Here is a 19,882-nt window from a genome sequence, read left to right on the forward strand (position 1 = left end):
GACAAGATAGTTACAGAATAGAGCTCTCAGACTTGATTGTCATAGAGAGAATACAAAGGGATTTCAAAATATAACTATTAAGACCAGCTTTCATTGGACCAGCACAGGAAATACAGAGATCACACACTGATTATACAGGGAAAACTTGTATGAAAACAATTCCAACTTTGAGCTGTTTTTCATTGTGAGAAGAATCATTGTGATTCCTGCTCTTTAGCCCACTATGACAGACTTGCTAAAGAGCAGATGAAATGAGAAAAATGAAAATCTTTTCTGTTCTCCTTCAGGTGTTTTTAGGAATGCAGAGACACCCTGTACCCCTTCCCCTCTCTTTGTCAACCTGCTTTCCTCCCTCCTTGGCTTCTGGTTTGTGAGAGGTGCTATTTCTGTCCCAAACACTAAACTTCACACTCGCTGTCCCAAAAGGGTCTTTGCCCTTTTTGTAGTTGTGTCCAACTGAACTTGACAGCACCGTGGCCATTAGCAACCAATCTGTCTCTGATTAGTAGGTATCTACTTAATTATTTACAGACATGACACAAGCCTGGTAATGGAACCACTGGAAAGAAAATGCACAGAGAAAATCACCGTATTGTCATCCTTCCAGCAATAAATCTGCTCTGGGTACTTCAAGATAAAGGGAACACCCAAGGGGCAGGGTGATAACCCCCCAGCTGAGTGCAGTTGTGTATCAGAACGTGTACAGGCTGTAAGAATTGTCCATGTCTAGCAGATATTCAGCACTTCCAGCCCTGGGGGGGAGTCGTGCACAGGAAGGGCAGGAGAGCGGCTCAGACTCTGGTTGGCTGCTCGTGCCCACAGGAGATTGTTCGTGCCTGCGTGGCTGTGCACTGGGATAAGGTGGGCACACTCCTGTTTGCTGGAAATCCAGTGCAAAGACTTCAGAAATCTGGCTTTTAGTCTATAACAACATCTGTTAATAACAGAGCAGAGCCTGGTGCAGACTGGGATGTGTAAAGGAGAGAAACTGGAACAAAAACAGGACTCTCAAATTCAAGTGAGTGAGTGGGAAGGAGTGTACAGTGTAACAGCCAAACCCAGCTGTTCCATGCTAGTGTCCCATTCCTTATTCCAGTGTCTTGTTTATCTTGCTCTGCTCTCTTTTGTTCTCTTTTTGTTCTTATTTGTTTTGTTGTTCCTATAAAAAGCATGCAGGTGAAAAGTATTTATGGTATCAAAACACTTACTAACACTGGCTTAATTTTTCTCAGTATTCCTCATTATTCATCTGCTTTTCCCCATCCCTATACCCTAAAAAAACCTTCAACAACTCTAAATTCATTAACTACCTCTACTGTGTTCTGAGCAAATTTGGAAGGTCACAAAGTGTTACATTATCAAAAAGTGACAACCAGCTATAAAGAACTATATATCTCTTTAATGATGAAAGGGTTATAATGAGAATTGATGAAATGAAATTAATGGTAATTTAAAATAACACAGTCATTGTGATAATGGCTGTGGCAAGGTTGTAACGGGGCAGTGCTGGTTTGGTACAAGCTGAAGGGGATTGATTTTTGGTGGTGGCCAGGAGGCTTTTGTCACATGTTTGTGGGAAAACTACTTCTCTCTTTCAGTATAAATTGAAAACCTCTCTGCTGATACTACTACTGAAGGTATTTTAAGCAAATGCATTGCTTAAAAATGGAGTACATTAATGGAGTTGCTTTAAAAGAAAGAGTTCATAGTTACTGTGATTTATCTGTATGATTCTATGATTTATTTTTTTTTGCATACTTCAAATCTGACTAGCAAATATTTGTGGCTACTTTCTAGCTGGCCTGTTGTTGAGGTAGTTTGAAAGAGCACCAGGGCTGGGCTGTCACAGAGGAGTGTCTGTCACATAAGCCCAAACCAAGAGAGCTGCCAGAGGTGCTTTGGGTGTGGTTTTCCCCTCATATTAATATAAGGCACAGCCTTAATTTTTAAAGGTGTTTTATCTTACTGTACCTGTCAGAAATGTCTAGCCAAGTGAAATCCAAAGTATACCACTTAGCCTGTGAGGAATATCCTTTCTAGGCTCCTCTCTCCTTCCCAGCCCACAGAGGATGCAGAAGCCCCACAAAAGTTGGTATTAGTGCAGTTTAAGTTAGTTCTCTGCCTAACTGACTGTGGGCTCAATTAGGACAGGTACCAGAGCACCAGGAATACGCTGGAGAACAGATGCAGGAGAAAATCAAACCAGTCAACCCAACACAGTTTATGCCTTGTCCCAGATTTTCTAAAGGTGCCTCCGGTCTCGTATCCCAGTTTGTGTGGTCTGTCAGGTGAAACCCAGCCTGGATAATCTTAAAAGCCCTCTCCCTGCAGGAAGTGAGCGCTGCAGCCCGGCTCACACGCTCCAGATAAGCTCAGATGCTGCAGCAGGAACAGTAAAACCAAGAGAGCAGCAATCCCAGCACTGGAAGCTGCCTGGAGCACAAAGAGAAAGCAGTTCAGCAGAACGTGCTGCAAAATAACACGTTGAGTTTTCTTGAGGGTTTTTTGTTTGTTGGTTTTGCCTCTACCAGGAGTGACATAATTAAATTACAACTGAGGGACAGAAGAGTTTATTTTAGACTTTGATAGCATAAACTGGTTTTTAGGTAAAGAGGAAACAAAGCTAAGGTTCAACTAAGAAAAAGATTTTCGTTATCATATAGTAAGATTTAGTAGAAGTGATCTCTATGTGCCTTCAGATGATTTAGCTTTTGCCTCAGAAATCGGTTCCATTGGCAATATAAATGTCTGCAGCATTATTTTTTTAAGGGAAAATACCATCCTTGGATATTTATTTAAAAAAGCAATTGCCCATTGTGAGAACTGGTCAATGTACAGGGCAAAGGCCAGGTGGGAGTGTGGAAATGACTGAGAAAATAACCTATGGAATACTGGGGGGGGCAGACTGTGATTAAATTCCAGCTGCTTTCAACAAGTTGCTGCCTGTCAGCTGTGCTGCAGTGACTGACCACGTGCATGCATTAAGTCCAGCCCTGTTGGAGGGTGGAACACGTTAATCTGAACTTCACAGGGCGGGTTTGTGCCCTTCCTGTAAATTGTGTGAGTGGCAGAGTCGATGCAGTGCTGGGTGCCCTGTGCCCACAGAGAAATAGAGGTGTAGGAGCCACCTGGCACATGCAGTTTGTCTTGACAGGCAGCAGCAGAACACAAAGTGAAACTCAGCTCTCCTGAGCTGTTCTTTTTCAGCTTCAAATGCCAGAGAAGGCAAGATGCAGATTCAATCAGTTAATGCTTCCCCAGGGAAGTCCCGAGGATTTGCCACAGTGCCCAGTCCAGCTGGGGAAGCTGCTGCCTCTTCCTCTGGCTTTGGAGTTGCCCAGGAGAAGAGCAGAGCTGAGTTTGTCCAGCCTCAGCTGCTGGAAGAGCTGAGCAGGGCTGTGTGTCTGTGCCTGCCTGAGTGAGGACAGGAAGGGGTCCCATAAGCAACGTGAGGCTGCATAAAAGGCATATTGCAGTTTATGATGTCTGGATGCCCACCTGGAGAGCAGAGAGCTTAGGAACAAAATAAAATGACTGAAATTCCGCTCCACTCTGGAATAAGAGAAGAGAATAGTAGTGGAAGGATTTAAATGGGGAGGGCAGCTGTTATAGCCCCCAGTTGTACATATTTTATCCTGAGGCACCATTTGGTTTAATAAAATTTAGATCTAAGGCTGTCCTTAACCTATCAGTTTCTTAAGACTTAATTATAAAGGTTATACTTTCAAAGGACAAAAGCATTATTCATTTGTCTGTTCATGTCTTCCAGGTTTATCTTGCAGATTATGGACTTGCCTACAGATATTGTCCCAATGGGAACCACAAACAGTATCAGGAAAATCCTAGGAAGGGCCATAATGGGACAATAGAGTTTACCAGCATAGATGCCCACAAGGGAGTAGGTAGGTCTCTTTTTTTATTTCAGATGAGTGATTACAGAATGAGGAATCGGGCCGTGGGAGCTGATGTACACAGCAGGAGCAGGCTGGGGACTGCTCTGCCCCTCGGGTGGTGACCTCCTCCTGTTCCTGGGAATGTTTCTCAGGGCTGGGAGGGAAGGGGGGTGGCAGGATGGACCCTGGAAGGCTCTGCAGACCAAGACCCCCTGAGAAGAGCTCACCATTACGTTGAATTGGTCCATGTTGGGAGCACTGGTTGGTGTTTGCTGCACTGTTTGCTAATGTTGCATTGGGAAGGAAAAACATTTCGAGTGTGCACTGTCCTTTAGGGAGAGCTGTGCCTGAGTGTCACCATCTGTGTTATGGGAGGATATTTCAGGGATGACATTCCTTCTGCAAGGAGAAAAACCTTTTTTGAAGCCATAAAGCGTTAACTTTTTGAAATCTTTTTCCAGTAGCCTTTCATATATCTTACTTATTTAAACTCACTTTGATGGTATTGGAAACACATTTGCAGGTAAATTACATACATAGTCCTTTTATTGGATATTGATTGTACTGCCTTGCATTCCAAGGCAGACTTAATTCAACAATTCCCTAATTAGTTAAAGTCATAACCTATGTCTTGTATTCATTTACCATTAATTAAACCTTAGCTGTTTATTACACTGCAGTCCAAATCCAATAGCAGACCCATGGAGCCATGGAAAAGGGACTGGGAGGTCAATATTGAAAATATATGGTGTAAAGTCCCACTGATGGCTGCATTGTTCACAATCAATATGGTCAATGCAACACAACTTTCTTAGTTGCTATGTCAGCAAGACAAAAAGTCAATTCTAATGTTATGCTAGTGAAAAAAATGGTCATTATTGAAAAAGTTTGACTCTTGCTATGAAAGTGTCTTTTTGTTAACTTTTCTTTCCCCTCTCCCCCTCTCCACCCCGAAGATCTTCTAAAAAGGACTGGTTTGCTGCTGCCAGCCTGGCACGAGGGATAAGTGCAGAAATTTGTGCTTGTTAATAGCTGCTGAACTGTTACCTTAAACTAATACTTTCTAACGAGTTTTAGTTGGCACAAACAACTGTATATTATTGCTTTTTCTATTAAAAGGCCCATTGACCATGTAATGTAGAGGGGCCTGATAATTTGCCGGAGCTGTTAAAACCTGCAATCGTTTAACTCTGGTCATTAGGAAAAATGAAATAAGACTGTCAAGTATTTCCTGCTGAGACAATTGCACCTTTTCACCTGCTAAAAAGTGTTTTGTGGTGAGGAGGGATCTATTCTGGGCTCTTCTGGCCCTGCCAAGCGCACAGGGTGTTTTTTGGAGCTCTGACTCTGCTTTGCCTGGTGGTGTGAGCACTGTGGCTGTGCACTGGTGTTTGATGTGGATGCTCTTTGAAGAATAGTGGAAGCTGGAGTGTTTGGGATTTGGCAGTTGGATGGTTATAACATCTAGTTTGGAAGTGTCTGGTCACAGTATGGGATTACAGGACAGGTAATTCCTTTTGTTTGAAAGTGCAGGGAAGTCTTACAGACTGGGGTGTGAGGTAAGTTTTGCAATCTGTGGCTTAGATAAACCCCTTCAAGTGGCTAAAGCCAGGATGGAAGTGGTTAAAAGTGGAGGACTCCAGAAACCAAAAGAGAGTCAATTTTCATCCCAGTAGCTGGTGCAGTGCTGTGGTTTGGGTTTAGGGTGAGAACAGCACTGATAACACAGGATGGTTTGGTTGTTGCTGAGCGATGCTTTCCCTAAATCCAGGACTGTGGAGTTCCCATGCCCTGCAGGTGAGGAGCTGCACAAGGAACTGGGAGGGAGCTGAGCTGAGCTGGCCAAAGGGCTTTTCCAAAACGTGGAATGACCTGGGCAGTGGATAATCTGGGGGGTGTGCTGGGAGGGGCCCATCGCTGCTCAGGTGGGTGCTGAGCAACTGTATTGTGCACCACCTGTCTCTCCTGGATTTTATTCCCGTCTCTCTTTGTTGTCTCCCTTTTAATTATTATTTTTTGAATTTCATTTCAAGTATTAAACTGTGCTTATCTCAACCCCTCAATTTTTCCTTTTTTTCCCCAGTTTTGCTTCCCATCCCACCGGGGAGGGGCAGGGGGTGAGCGAGTGGCTCTGTGGTGTTTTATCTGCTGGCTGGGGTTAAACCACGACAAACAGCCTGAACCCATTAAGGTCAAATTACCAGTGTTCCCATTTGCAGCAGATCTCTCAACGTCCCAGGGAAAAGGTGCATCTGCAGCCACTTCTGCTGGAGAGTGCCCAGGTCCAGAGGGCAGAACACAGTGACTGGTTTCCCTCATCCCTTGTTGTGAGGTTTGGAGTTGTGGAGAAGTTTCAGGACATTCAGGTGTTCTGGAAAGTGTTTAAACACTGTTGGCAAATAAGAGCTGCACAGACAGCCCTCATTCTGGTGGTACCCAGCTTTTCACAGTGGAGTTTTTTTTAATTTCGATGCTCCAGGAATGTAATTCTAATTTTTAAATGTTATTTTATATAAATGAGATCCTTTCCAGGGGGCATTTCCCAAATGTGTGTAGCAACATAAATATCTCAACCTCCCTGAGCAGCACTGAGCCAGACAAATGAGCACATTTTGACTTCCTCATGAAGCAGCTACTGAATATATACAGAAATTTGAGGTACATGCTGAAACTTTAACAAAATTATGAGTTTGTTGCTTTCAAAAGTGCCTCTTGGCAATGCTTGGAGCTGATATAACCTCCTTTCATGAAGCCAGTATTTGGTGGCAGGATCCCATCCCAACCAGTGTGTGGGTGTTTTAAATTGAAACCCTGTCTATTTTGATACCAATTTCCTGTAGCACAACTGCATTGATAGTTTGGGCATCGGGTTGGAGTGTAGTCACTGGATCCATTTTTAAAGACCATGCTGTATAAACAGTGTTACACTTTGGCTTGTTGATTGATAATTAAAGAGAATTATAACTGTACCCAGTGTACATTTAAAAAATTGTTACATAGTTAGTGTTAAAAAGTAATATTTGGATCAATGGCTGCTATGGATTTTTGCAGATTCCCTGCTCACTGAGGCGTGCAGTCAATACCTAATTTCTCTGGAGATACACCACGCTTCACATATTGAGGGCTTTTAAATACTCCAGGCCCGGGCATTGAGTGTGTAGGACCAGTTTTAATTTGCTACCATTGATGAACATAAGAGTATGAACTGTCTGTGCTGAATTCCCTCCAGCAGATATCTGTGTTTGCCATCGATTCTGAGATGATTCCGCTCCTCCTTCTCAGTGTTTCGCAGCGGCTTGGAGCAGAGTTGCCACCCACCACGTCGGGGGCTCCACCAAAATCCAGGCAGGACTTGTAGCTACATCTGGAACAGGAAAGCTGCTTCATGCAGCAGTGGGGACTTCTGACAGGCCTCTCTGTGCCCCTCACACGGGGTTATTCCAACATGTGCTCCTCGAGATCCGTCAGAACGCTTGGGCACTGTTTGTCCAGGGCAGTGCTGGCACTGGGAGAGGGCAGGGAAAGCTCTGCAGTTCTTCCTGTTCTCCCCCTGCTCTGACAGAGCTGCTGGTGTTTGATATTAAAGACACAGCTCTGCCTGGCCATTGTTCCTGCTCTGTTACATGCAAGGGTTGACTGGAATATATGCAGGGTTCATTTTGTGAGGAAGGATGTGCAGGAATATAAACACCTATGGAAACACATTCCTTCTGAGCCTGCTTCCAGAGAACAGAGCTCTAAATGGCTCTGGATCAAGAGGTTTATTTGGCACCTGTCCATGCATAGTTAGGATTCACAGGGAGCCTGCAGGATTTTTTTTGTTGTTGGTCAAATGAATTATTGATTTGCTGCAGTTTGATATGTGTTTCCCAAAGACTGTGTGCAGGACAAACTGTAAATCCTAAATAATAAAAGGAAAATATAACTGGTCTGGCAAAAAATGGGTGGAACTTTACAGTGTGAAATAAATAAAGAGATGGTTTAGTTCCTGAGAGTTGGATTAGAAATGTGTGCCCAGCACAAGAAAGAGCAGGAGGTGGCTGTAAGGGAAACAAGAGTCAGGTTTTAACAAGGAGAAGATTGGATAGATTCCTACAACCACCTCTCCAAGCTTATTCTGTCCTGCCAGGAATGTCCAGAAGCAGCAAAAATAAGAGGAGTGTTACAACTTTCTGTCATGGCTGAGGAGTGTGGCTGGGAAGGGGCTGTTTCATTTTGGCTGTTCTCCACACCAGAACTTCAGAGACGTGTTCCCCCACACCTACTTGTCAGGCCCTCACCTTTGTGACTCTCTTTTTCTGCCACACAGATGTGAGAGAAGAGTAAAACTCCCCGTCCCCTCTCCTGCCACACGTTCTCCTCACTGCAAGCTTGGAACCTTTTGCTTCCGACCAGGTACCTCATCTCCTGCCACCACCGTTTCCTGTCCCGCCCGTACCTTGTGGTGAACTTCCCTTGCATCTTCCATCCTCCCCACTGGATCAGGACCCCAGCCCTCTTCCTGTCAGCCCATCCCATTCCACCAGTCCTGATCATTCCCTCCTGCCAGCTCTGCCCGTGTTCCGTACCCGTGAGCCGTTCGGCCCATCCAGTGTGGAGCTGCAGGATCCCAGCTTAGGAGAGAGCCCACGGCTGGCACGGGAAAAGTCCCTCTTTGCCATGTGGAAGAGCTGTGCTCCAGCTGTGGTGGTGCCATGTTTGCACTGGATTTTCCTTTCAGCATTCCATGGTGGTGGTTATTGTCAGTGAGTACTTCACCGTGCCAGGCTGAGGGTGCAGGGCTGCACATGAGGAGAGGAGGGATTGTTCCCAGCTGGCACTTGCCCTGCCTGAGACTGGATAACTCCACAGAATGGCTTCCAAGCACTAAAATGTGTTGTAAATGGAACTGTGTTTCTCTGACCTTTCCCCTGCAGCCACCCACCATCAGCTGGTCCCTCCTGCTGCACTGAGCTCCTCACACTGACCAGGACCGGGGGAAGCTCTACTTCATCATCACCTTTTTTTGGGGTCTTTTCCTTTCTCCTGCCCCCAGTAGAGGCATGGATTTTTGGCAAGTCTTGTATTTGCCTGGTTTTTTAATCATCTCAACCTTGAGTTATATCACTTGGTGATGATACATTTTTATCAGTTATATTTCACTGTGGTCATGGGAACCCTCCTTTCCTTCATGGTTCACAGTTCTGGTGTGAGGTCTGTCTGTGAACTGCAGGCATTTGTGTTGTGTGCTGCCAGGGAGAACTGGAGGTGCCTCTGCACGAGGATGAAACAGGAGCAACCAAAACAATCCTTTTTACAGAAAGCTTCTAATCAGAAAAATCACTAATAGTGAAATTCTGATGTAACAGTGCTAATTAACAACGAGCAGAGTTCATCTGGCACTCCTTGGCCTCCCAGATCTTTACAAAAGGCTTGAGAAAATCAGCTAAATAGGGGCTGTGGAGGAAAACTCCCATTTTTATGTGGGTTGCAGATGAGTTCTTGGGAGCAGTTTAGTTTTCAAAGCATATTGTGGCTGCTGTGATATCTTTTATGATCTATTTTGAAATAATAATCTGAATATAATTTAGAGCTCAGGTAGTTGTAAATCCAGTGTATTTTCTTCTCGAGGTGAGTTGCTTTAGTTTTGTTATTCTGAGTTATTTTTGAACCCTGTGCCTGTGTGTTGAGTGTGTTTGTGGTGCACATAAAACTCCGATTTCAATGATGTGGTTGTGAGTTCATTCATTTTGGTGGAGTTGGTCCTGATTTATCTTGGCAGGACCGAGGACAGAATCAGGCCTTAACTCCTCAAATTAAAAAATTAAACTCTCACATTATTGTGAAATAAAATGCCACCAATATGTTCCCATCGAATAGTATTTCGTGAGACTAAAATAATAGTCAAAAATTCCTGTGAGTAGAAAAGCAGAAATCAAACATCTACTAAAAACAGAAGGGAAAAAAAAAACCCAGCAAGTTTTTAGTCTGCAGAGAAGAGAATTTGATTTAAATAAGCCCTGTTTTGAGTGTACACTCTCATAACAGTGACAAGTTATCAAGCAGAATTGTTTTATTTTTGCCTGGCTGTCGTATTTAAAATGAAAGCAGATTGATTTCTCTCTGTTGATGTTTATCAAGAATTCCTGTAATCTTCAATTGTGTGAGCAGATTTATTTTTCCAAGTAAACATATCATTGAAATTTATCTATTTGGAGGGAAAATCTAATAATTCCACTGTTCATAGACAATATTAATTCATTAAAGATTAGTCAAATACTTTTTAACAAGAATCTGAATGATTTAAAAAGTTGAGGAATTTAGTTTATAGTGAGCTGATGATGGAGCAGAGAGAAATAAGCACAGCCAAAGAATCCAACACTGACATTTCCATGTGGTTCTATGAAAAACACATGTAAATGTCTTTATTTAGCAGCACTTGTGGTGACCTGGGAGATAAAGGGATGTGGGAGTTACTGTCTCTGTGAAACATTTCCCCTTTCATTTCTAGGGAGCTTTGGTTCAGCTCCATGTACCTCTTTTTCCTGTGGCTTCGGGCTGGTGTTATCCAAGGCTTCCTTGCTCCCAGCTCCTGGTTTGGGGTGGCTTTGTCCCACGGTTAGTCAGGAAGGGCTGGAAGAGCTGCAGGTGAGGAGAAGGTCGTTAGTCATGGCCAAACTGCTCACTGGGAAATCACCTTTAGTCTCCGGGGTCTGTTTGGTGAGAAAAGGAGTTATTTTGGGTTGCCTTGCGAAATCTGACTGGTTTGGGGTTATTTACAGATGCACAGCCATTAATCCCCTGTGGAAAAAAGCCATCCATGGTAATTCTGACAGTTTTCCTCCAAGGGCCGCTTTCTGTAGCCCCTCTTACACAAACAGGTGCCAGAAAAGCCTGGTGTGAAAATGAGGGGCTCTGCAGGCAAAACCATTGGCTTATATGGATATAATCTGGAATTGCCATAATGGAAAAAGGAGTTGTGAACACATGTGTATGAATGGAATTGTTCCACAGTTAAGGGGAGATTTATGGCTGGAGAAATCACTACAGAGCAGCAAGTGGTGGAGATTGTGTTTTTATTTTAATATGGGAGCCAAGCCTTGCGTTAGGACGGTGCTGAATCCAGTGCAGAAAATAAACGGTGCCCAAGGGACAGAGCAGAGTTCTGTGGGATCCAGGGCCTTCCATAATGCTGGCCTAAGAGCAGCTGAGATAGGGAACGTATAAAAACTAATCTTGTGCTCTTACAATAATGTGTGGAGGGTAACAAGGAGCAGTTATGATGTGTTGGCACCGCAGCTTTTAGCAGACGACTCCTTAAATTAAAAGATAAGTTTGCTGAGTGACTTTCTGGAATTTATTTAATGAAGGCCCATAAAATATGATATCTGTTTACAGCTGGATTAGCAGCACACTGCTCAACTACTGGGCTTTACAAGGGATAGAAAGCACCAAACAAGCCTGAGCTCTTCTTTCCTTCCTGGAAAGCACAAACTCATTTTGGAAAAGCATAAATTTAACTGGTGCATGTGTCTGTCTTTAATCACGCCGAGCAGTTTCTGGCCTTGACATGCAAACTGTACAGAGAAATTCTGCAGTGATCCTGCTTGCTCAGTTTTTTCAAGGTTGGTTTCCTCTGAGGAGCAGCAAAGCAGTAGCAATTCTATGAATATTGCACTGTTTCCACCTCTTTGCCTTGGAAAAGTCAATCCATGGATTAACTTCAGTTACCTGTTTTCCTGTGTAGATGATGTTGGGGTTGGGGTTAATTTTTGGTTGAATTTATCTCCTGTCTCTGTGTTCTGCTGGGAGTGAGCAGAGTGGGAGTAAGTTGTTTGTGGAATAGCTTCCCTTTTGGAAGCAGCAGTGGGAAGCTCACCCAGGACTTTGCTAAACAGCCCGTGTTATTTTGGGTTGTGCTACAAGTAACCAACGCTTCCCGGTGCCGGAGCCGTGGGCTCGGGTGAGTCAGTGCTCACTAGATGGCACTTTTGTCCCAGCATCCGAGTTCAAACGGCTCCGCGGGAGAACAGGAAAGGCCATCAGTGTTTAGTCTGCTCTCACGGAGTCCCTGCATGACCAATGTGGACCCCATGGACTTCCTGGAACATGTGTTAGCAATTTAGCAGCAGACATTTATTTCTTTGTTTTACTGCTTGGCTCTTTGAGAAAGTGTTGGTACTCGGTTATGGGCTGTCTGGATCATGTCAGAGGCCATGGGGATCAAGTCCCTGTGACAGGCCAGACTGAGGAAGGATGGAGTTGGAGGAGGTGAGGAAGCTGACCCTCACTCCAGCAGTAACAAGTCCCTGCCTGTCTGTGGCCTGTGGCCAAGTGCCGGGGCGGTTTGGGGCTGGTACAGCTGAATAAACAAAACACTTTGCCCAGTTGGCTTTTTCATATTTCATCAGCAGTAGTTCAGTCAAAGTCTTTCTATTTCCTAAGACGAGGTTCTTATTCTTATTTGTATTTTTTTTTCTCTCCCCCTCTCCTTTCCCACATTTTAGCCCCATCCAGAAGAGGTGACCTTGAAATCCTTGGCTACTGCATGCTGCAATGGCTCTGTGGGAAGCTGCCCTGGGAGCAGAACCTGAAGGACCCTGTGGCTGTCCAGGCTGCGAAAACCAAGTAAAAACAAACCCCCACACGTGTACACACCCCACCCTGTAACCCTGCAGCATCCTCAGCACTCCACAGGTCTGGAAAAGACAGCTCTCCATGCTGTACAGCACCTTAGGAGAAAGCTCCAACAATTTTCCTTAATTAAGAGAGATGTTGGAAGCAGTTAAAATGTGAACTTTATGTGCATGTCTCCCTTCCTTTGCACGTTTATGTCTGTGCTGCTGCAGAGAGGATGAATTCCAGTGCACAGTACACAGGCATTTTGTCTGCTCTGTATTTTTCCAATACTCTTTTTTTTTTTCAAAGAAAACATTTGTAAATTAGCCCAGGCCCTGGTGCACATACAGAAGGTTGTTGTGTGTTCCCATTAAGCTTCACGGGTGCTTTGTAGGTTCTGAAGGACAAACATCTCTTGGAGGTTTTTCCACACGTGCATTCAATTTATTTAACTTTCTCTATGATACTATTTTTCAGATGTTTTTCTGTAGGTTTTTAATGTTATATAAGCCTGGTGCCATTACAAACAATTAAATACCAAAACACTGAGGAACTCGGTGGAAATCTTTCCTTTTTTCCCCAGCATGACTCACTCAGAGCTCACTGAAGCAACAGAGTGTGGTGGTGTTTTCTTCCTCTGCCTTCACAGTTGGGGCTTGAGAGAGTGAATTGCTCGTGGTACCTGCAGCCTGCAGTTACCCAGAAAGGGAGCATCACAGTGGCAGGAGGCAGCAAACTTTTAAGTAGGGCAAGTCACCACAGAGGTGCCCGATGGGGATGGCTGATCCATGGAAATCAATGTGCACATTCCGGGTGGCACCGGCTCCAGGCCGATTGCAGCTGTAAATGTTGACTCCTCTGCCACATCCAGTATTCCTCCTGTGGAAGTTCTGAGCACTGCACAGCCCCCTGCAAGGGGAACACTCCTACAGTTCAATGGGAAATCAATTTAATCAATCGAGCTGCTTCGATAATTCTTCCTTTGTTAACCCTTGCATTGCTGGCATTCCCAGCAAACACAGGCTTCAAGGATGTGCACAAGGAAGTTTGTGGGAGTCCCTCTCCCCTTTGGCCCTGCCTGTGTGGAATTTTGACAGCCATTGCTATAGGGCAGAATGAACCTGATGCTCAATGACCAGAAGGCAGAGCAGAACTGCTGCCTGAATTTATAAAATATAAACAGGAATCATCAATCTGAAATCAGAACAAGCCATTTCGGCTCAAAGGGCTTTTCTTTTTCCTTCTAGAAAGCTTAAAATATTTGCAAAGAAAGTGCAGTTTTAGCTGCCAGCCTGGAATTAGGTAACTTAGGTAACCTGGTGAAACCAGCAGTGTGCAAAGGGTTAAAAACAGAGCTGAGGGGAGATGTGGGTTCAAAAGCAGTGCTGTGAATCATTAGCTATCCCGGAGGTCCACTCCCTTTGGAACTGAGACTTGCTGTCTTCCTAAGTCCCAAATGAAGAATCACCTGCTCCAAACCCACATTAAATTGTTGCCCTCTCGTGTTGTTTCAGACTCATGGATGAGCTCCCCGACTCGGTGCTGCAGTGGGGTTCCTCTGGCAGAAGCTGCAGTAAGTGTCCTGGCACTGTGCACCGGCTGCTCCTCAGCCTGGGACCCAGCACGCTCAGTGTCTCACTCGGGGGGGGAGGCAGAAGAGAAGTGGAAGGAACACGAATTTAACAAAGTCTTCAAAAATAAATAATCCTGCTCGGTCTCATCTGTGATTAGCCCATGGAGTGACATAAGGGACCTTGGCCATATGTAATCCAAGGTGTTGGGAAGCAGTGACTGTCCTGGAATCAGGAGTAGCTGTTAGTATGGAATAGGAAGGAACTGTCTACCAAAGGTTTATTGCTCAGAGTTTGAAAGAGCAAAAGAATGGACAGTTTGTGTCATGCTGTTTCTTCCTTCACTGAAATACAAAACTAACCCAGGGAGAACAAAGGCCAGTATCTATTTTTGATTTCTTCCCTTGTTTTCCTAGCATTTTGTATTGGAATTATTGGAATGCATTGTGTATCAGATAAAATATATTCATGGCGTGTATACGTATTTAATAAATCTTTCCTGCTGGCATTTGACCAGATGCTAATATCTGGTGTAGCACTCTAGTTTTAGGATACACTTGGGTCTTCAACTGAAGGAAAAGTTTGATCCCCCCATGTGTTTTTCCTACCAGCATTACTTCTGCCCATTCAGTGGTTTCCCTGTTTTTTGAACCACTTGATGATAAAGTATTGCTGCTTTGCTTTTCTAGGATGCAATCACAAAATCAACAGTTGTATTTGAAGTTAAAAAAAAGTTGCATTTTTCCAAAGCATTCCCAGTGTAATATCTAAGCAGATAAATAATATAGGTGACAGTAATTAATATTTAAAGGAGTACTATGATCCATCAGATGTAAAAGACTTTTTTTTTTACATAGAACTATCAATATTTGTTGATATTTTGATTTTTATCTTTGGATAGCTTTCGGTGCTGTAGGAGTTAGGGGTGGAGCACTTAAGGGCTGGCTTGTTTATTATCCACGTCTGTCCTTTCCTTTTCTCATCTCACAAAGACAAGATATTGTCAGTTGTGTGTCGGGAGTGTGTGTTCTGCTGGAATTGTGGCTCCTTGTTTGGCACTGTGGGATTGGCAGCGTGTTGGGATGAACCCTCTCTGAAGTTCTGGGTGGAATTTACCCTCCAATCAATCCTCTCCACAGGTGAAGTAGCCAAGTTTTTGGCCTGTGTTTGTGGCTTAGCTTACGATGAGAAGCCCAAGTATCAAGCGCTGAAGAAAATCCTGGTGGATGGCCTGGAGTCCAGAGGGATGCGCTACGATGGCCCTCTGGAATTTTCCACGGCAGCCTGCTCAGGGAATCACTGCGCTGCTAAAGCTTCCAAAGTAAGTGAGACAGCCCTGGGATTATCTCTGACATCTCCTGCTCCTCGCCTTTCCTTTGGCAGGGGAGGAAATGGTTTCAGATCCCAAAATGAGACTGACACAGCAGTTCTTTTGCCTTAAATACACCGTGCTTGTTAATTCCTGTTTCCCCTGGCTTTGCTAAAAAGTGGAATGTCAACCCTCAAGGAGGAAGAGCTGCCATGAGTCCTTTTGACCCACGGGCTCTCACATCAAAGCAGGAGGTCTGTGCAGAATGATTTACTTTCAGGATAATGGGGAAGTCAAGGACTTTGTTCACTAACATCTTGAAGACAAGCCTGAATGCCAGGTTTTTCCTTCGTCCCAGATTAAAAGCAAAGTTACCTTTATTAGTGAAAGCATTTAATTCATTTTCTCACTTTCAAACTGTTCTTTGTCATTTGCCTTCCCACTCCTGCAGCCCCAGTGTGGAGGAGGAACGACTGTGGGACAGAAACGTTCCTGGTGTGTGGGGCCATGGGCTGCACTGACACGGGATTTTAGAAGTGGCAGCTGTCCTGTGCTGTTTTCCTGTAGTACTCTAAAGTCTGAAGCTGCAAGTTAATAAAGCCCAGCCTTACTAAGAGAGGAGGGTGAGGTTATTAGAAAGTCGTGCTGGGAAATGTCAGTCCCGCTGTTCCTGCGCCGCGAAATCCCCGGATGCAGCGGCCCCGAGTGGGGCTCTGTGTGTGCAATAAGGCAGGGTCAGGGCACCAGCCATTTTTAATATTCCTGGTGAACTTTGGACCATCACAAGTGCACGTGAGCCAAGAATGCAGGATGCAAACTAATGTGACTGATAGGCTGCGAGATGAATGGTGATTCAAGTATCAGTGCACAGATGGTTCTGATTTGCTGAGTTTTGTAGCTGCTGCAACTGAAGACATAAAATATCCTTCTAGTCATAAATTAGCTCTTTGGAAGCAAAACCTTGGCACCAGAGCTTTACAACCTTCAATTAGCAGGGAAAGAAGTATTTGAATGACTGTGGTATTGACATCTGTAGGCCTGCATAGTAATCATTCCTAATAGAAGAGAATATCTGTTTGAGGGGGTTTTGCATGGCTAATTAACCACCAGTGAGAATATGTAATTTTTTCATGATCTCCTGATTGTCACCTTTCTCTCATGATACAATTACATTTTATTGTAGCAAGTGCCTCACAAACCAATTGTCAGCACTATTTACGTATTGTGGAAGGCAGAACAAAAGTTCATGTTTAATGAAAAGGCACTGGGTTTTGATCTTGGTAATTACAGATACTTATTTTAGCAATTTTATTGACTTTTCTGGTTTTATCACTATTTTTTTTTTTGTTAACAAAACCAAAAGCTACTTTGGTGACAGGACTTGAAGGCTAGGACGGGGTGACCACTTTGTCCTCACTCATTTAAGCAGCTTGTTTTAAGTTTGCACTGTTTTCTGAAGTGACTGGAAGCATCAGGTAGCTGTTAGCTGATTTCCAGCTGATCCTGTTGGATCTCTGTTTCACAGGAGCCTTTGATTTCTTAGTCAGATACTGAATAGTAAATCTTATTTCCTTCTTATTGCCTGGCCTAAGACTTGACAGTCGGCAGCGTAAAAGACGAGCCTGACCTTCCAGGCTGCAGGAGCTGCTGCAATTTGCTATTTGCAAGTGCACAACCCCCCTGGAAAATCCCTGGATGAGGAGTGTCAGTTCTCACCACTCCCATGCCACAGGACTAAGTGGAATTGGTTCTGATGGCCAGGAACAAGAGCAGAATGTCTGTGTATTACTAAATCTTGGCACCTGTCACCACTTTTTCAGAGAATTCTGTGATGCTGTGTCTCACTTCTTGGAATAGCAGGAACGCCGGGATCACCTGGGTTGTACTGGAGTGTGTTCCTGCAGTTCTGCTGCTGACACGAGCCAGTTTCCTCTAACAGTCATTGCACAACAGCTGCAGAAAGGCAATTTTAGGGTTGTTCAAAGGATTTAAGGGGGACTTATTGCAAGTAGAGAGGGCAGAAAACTGAACTCTCTCCAAATGCATTGCCCTTTTCAGAAAATGCTGCATTTCAGGGGCCTGGTGCACTTGGTGCTGCAGTCCTGACAAAGTGCTGCATGACAGGCAGGCTCTTCCCACTGCATCTCTTCATGGCACAGGTCTGACTCTTCATCTCAGCATTCCCTTTGCACTTCTGTTCACCAAACACCTCTCCCATTAAAGAGGCAGCCTAAGAATAGTGGGAGCCACTACAACCAACCACTGTTGCCTCACTTACTGCTTGTGAGCAGGACCAGTCTGGTTCAGGAAAGGAGGTGGCTGGGGGTCAATTCCCTTCTGAAGACCAGTAAACACCTGTAAGTACCAGTCAGGGGATCCTGGAGCACCAGCTCCTTGAAGAGGATTGTTTCAGAGCGTGGATTTTAGGATCCAGCTCCCTGGATAGTTATCTGAATCTAATCCTGAGATGACATTAAAAGCAGTGGCTACATCCTGGTTCTTTGTTCTGATTGCACACCAAACCCAGGGGATAAAATACTAATTGCATTCATTCTCAAATTTGTTCACCACCGTTTTGGCTCTGGATAAATACTTTCAGCTCTCCCCCTCTGGTGAAAGTGCTGGTGTTGGGACCAAAGGAAGTGTGGTGAGACCAGCTCCATGCTTGACTGAGCTTGTAGATACCAGATTAAAAATTAATTACATCAATAACAACCTGTAATTCCATTAGTGGGAAATATGGTCATTTTTAGGTGTAAAATACGTATTTTTTTTAAGCGCTTTAAGTTCTGTTTGGAAAGTGATGCAGTTGTTCAAGGTGTATCTGTGTGGTGAAGATGATTGTTTGGGGAATCTGTGGAAATGCTGACCTGAAGTTTATTTTCTAGCATCCTTCCCAAATACAGCACAACTCTACCTTGGTACTGGTTTGAGGAAAACATTTCTTGATATTTAAAATGCTGGGAAATATTCTTTGGAGAAAGAATCACTCTCATTCTGTGTTCTCGTCCTGGAGCTGGAACAGTTTTGTGTGAAATGCAGGCTTTTTTCACTATATAAAATGCTCACTGTGCATCCCAGGTTCGCCTACCAAAGCCTCCACCAAAACCAGCTCAGCCCAAGGGAAAAAAGGTGGAAGGTGGAGAAAACACCTGTCAGAACAAAGCCTGTGCTGGGGCAACAGGGACACAACTCCCAGGTGAAGAAAAGCCAAGCAAACTGAACAGGAGGCCTCAGCAAGCAGAGCCTCAGCAGGTGAGGATTTGGGCACACAGCTCTCCCAGGACTTTGCCTGCTCCCTGAGCTCCATGTCCAGCTTTTGGGGTGGGCAAGGAGGAAAAGGGCTTGAAAAAGGCCAAGTGCTCTGTCACAAACCCCAGTTAGCTGGCAGATTTTTAGTGGTTTCCAGTATTCCAAACATGAACCTCAGTCTCTTGTAGCCCAGGGGATGAGAGCCAGGAGGGCAGTACCTCACCTGGCCCAAACCTGGGATAACTCTGAATGTTCCCGAGTTCCTTTCAGCTCCCAGAGTTACTGTCTGTACCTCCCCAGGCTCCCTTAGCCAAGCCTTCAGCAAGAGCTGTGGAGGTGAAGGAAGGCAGGGGGCAGGAGGACAGCTCCAGCTGCCTGAGCAGGCCCCACGCCCGCGTGACGCGCCGGCAGTGCCAGGCGGAGGAGAAGCCACTGAGATGTCACAGCACAACTGCGGAGCCCGAGCACCCACTGAAGGTGAGGGGTTGGGCTCACCTTACAACAGTCTTGGTGTCCTGAGAAGGAAAGGTCAGCCCTTCTTAAAATAAGGGTTCAAAATCCCACAAAGCCTAAACTACGTGTGTGCCAACTCAGTGTTTGCCACAAACACTAAAGGTCATAGCACTCAATTAATTAAGTTGTTAAATCTGAGGATTTCAGTAGTTAACTAACTCACCTTAAATAATATTGCTAATTTAGTGCATAAAAGGGCTGAATGAATGCTTTCAGTCTTACTCTTCAACTCTACAGGAAAAAAAAATGAAAAAATTAATCAAAGTTTTAGTACAAATAATGCAGAATAATTTATATCTCAGCAATCACCCTGTGCTCCTTTTCTCTGGAGCTTCAGTATATTTTAGTGAAGGGATTCCACCCTGTTTTACCTCCATATAAAAAATAACTTGGTTAAACGAGGACAGTTTCTAACAGGCACAAAAATGCAACTTGAAAGGTAGCTTTATTATTAATCTGAAATTCTTTGCTTCAAGCAGTCTGATCATCACTGCCTGGAGACTCCGGTACAAGCTGGGAGAGGGAAGCAGAAAAAGCACAGCTGTACCTGAGAGCACCAGGCAAGACAGTGGTGAGCAGAACCATCTGGGGAGATGTTTTGGCTGCCAGCAGGGGAGGTAGAGTCTGAAAAGTCAAATTTTTCTCATTGAGGAAAAAAAGCATGAGAAGAAAAAAAAGGCAGGATTCTATTAGTTTCATTTTGCAGAATTCCTCTCGTGTAATTCAGGAGCTTGGTAAAGGAAAGC

General features: G+C 44.4%; 1 protein-coding gene across 2 annotated transcripts in view; it reads left to right on the forward strand.

The window, feature by feature from the left end:
- The window catches only part of VRK2 (VRK serine/threonine kinase 2), a 35,712-nt gene that overhangs the window by 14,555 nt on the left and 1,275 nt on the right, over positions 1 to 19,882 (forward strand). Inside the window, exons 8-14 of one of the 2 annotated variants that reach the window (XM_027728181.2) lie at positions 3,770 to 3,902; positions 12,380 to 12,500; positions 14,006 to 14,064; positions 15,202 to 15,383; positions 18,453 to 18,626; positions 18,924 to 19,100; positions 19,616 to 19,707. In XM_027728181.2, the coding sequence (XP_027583982.1) occupies positions 3,770 to 3,902; positions 12,380 to 12,500; positions 14,006 to 14,064; positions 15,202 to 15,383; positions 18,453 to 18,626; positions 18,924 to 19,100; positions 19,616 to 19,687 (918 nt within the window). In that variant the 3' untranslated portion in view covers positions 19,688 to 19,707. The remainder of the gene's footprint in view (positions 1 to 3,769; positions 3,903 to 12,379; positions 12,501 to 14,005; positions 14,065 to 15,201; positions 15,384 to 18,452; positions 18,627 to 18,923; positions 19,101 to 19,615; positions 19,708 to 19,882) is intronic. The other variant, XM_027728179.2, reaches the window with a different exon arrangement.

Source organism: Pipra filicauda, unplaced genomic scaffold (genome assembly GCF_003945595.2).
Source record: "Pipra filicauda isolate LSUMZ 115617 unplaced genomic scaffold, ASM394559v2 scaffold118_size2161507_pilon, whole genome shotgun sequence".
Lineage (NCBI taxonomy): Eukaryota > Metazoa > Chordata > Aves > Passeriformes > Pipridae > Pipra > Pipra filicauda.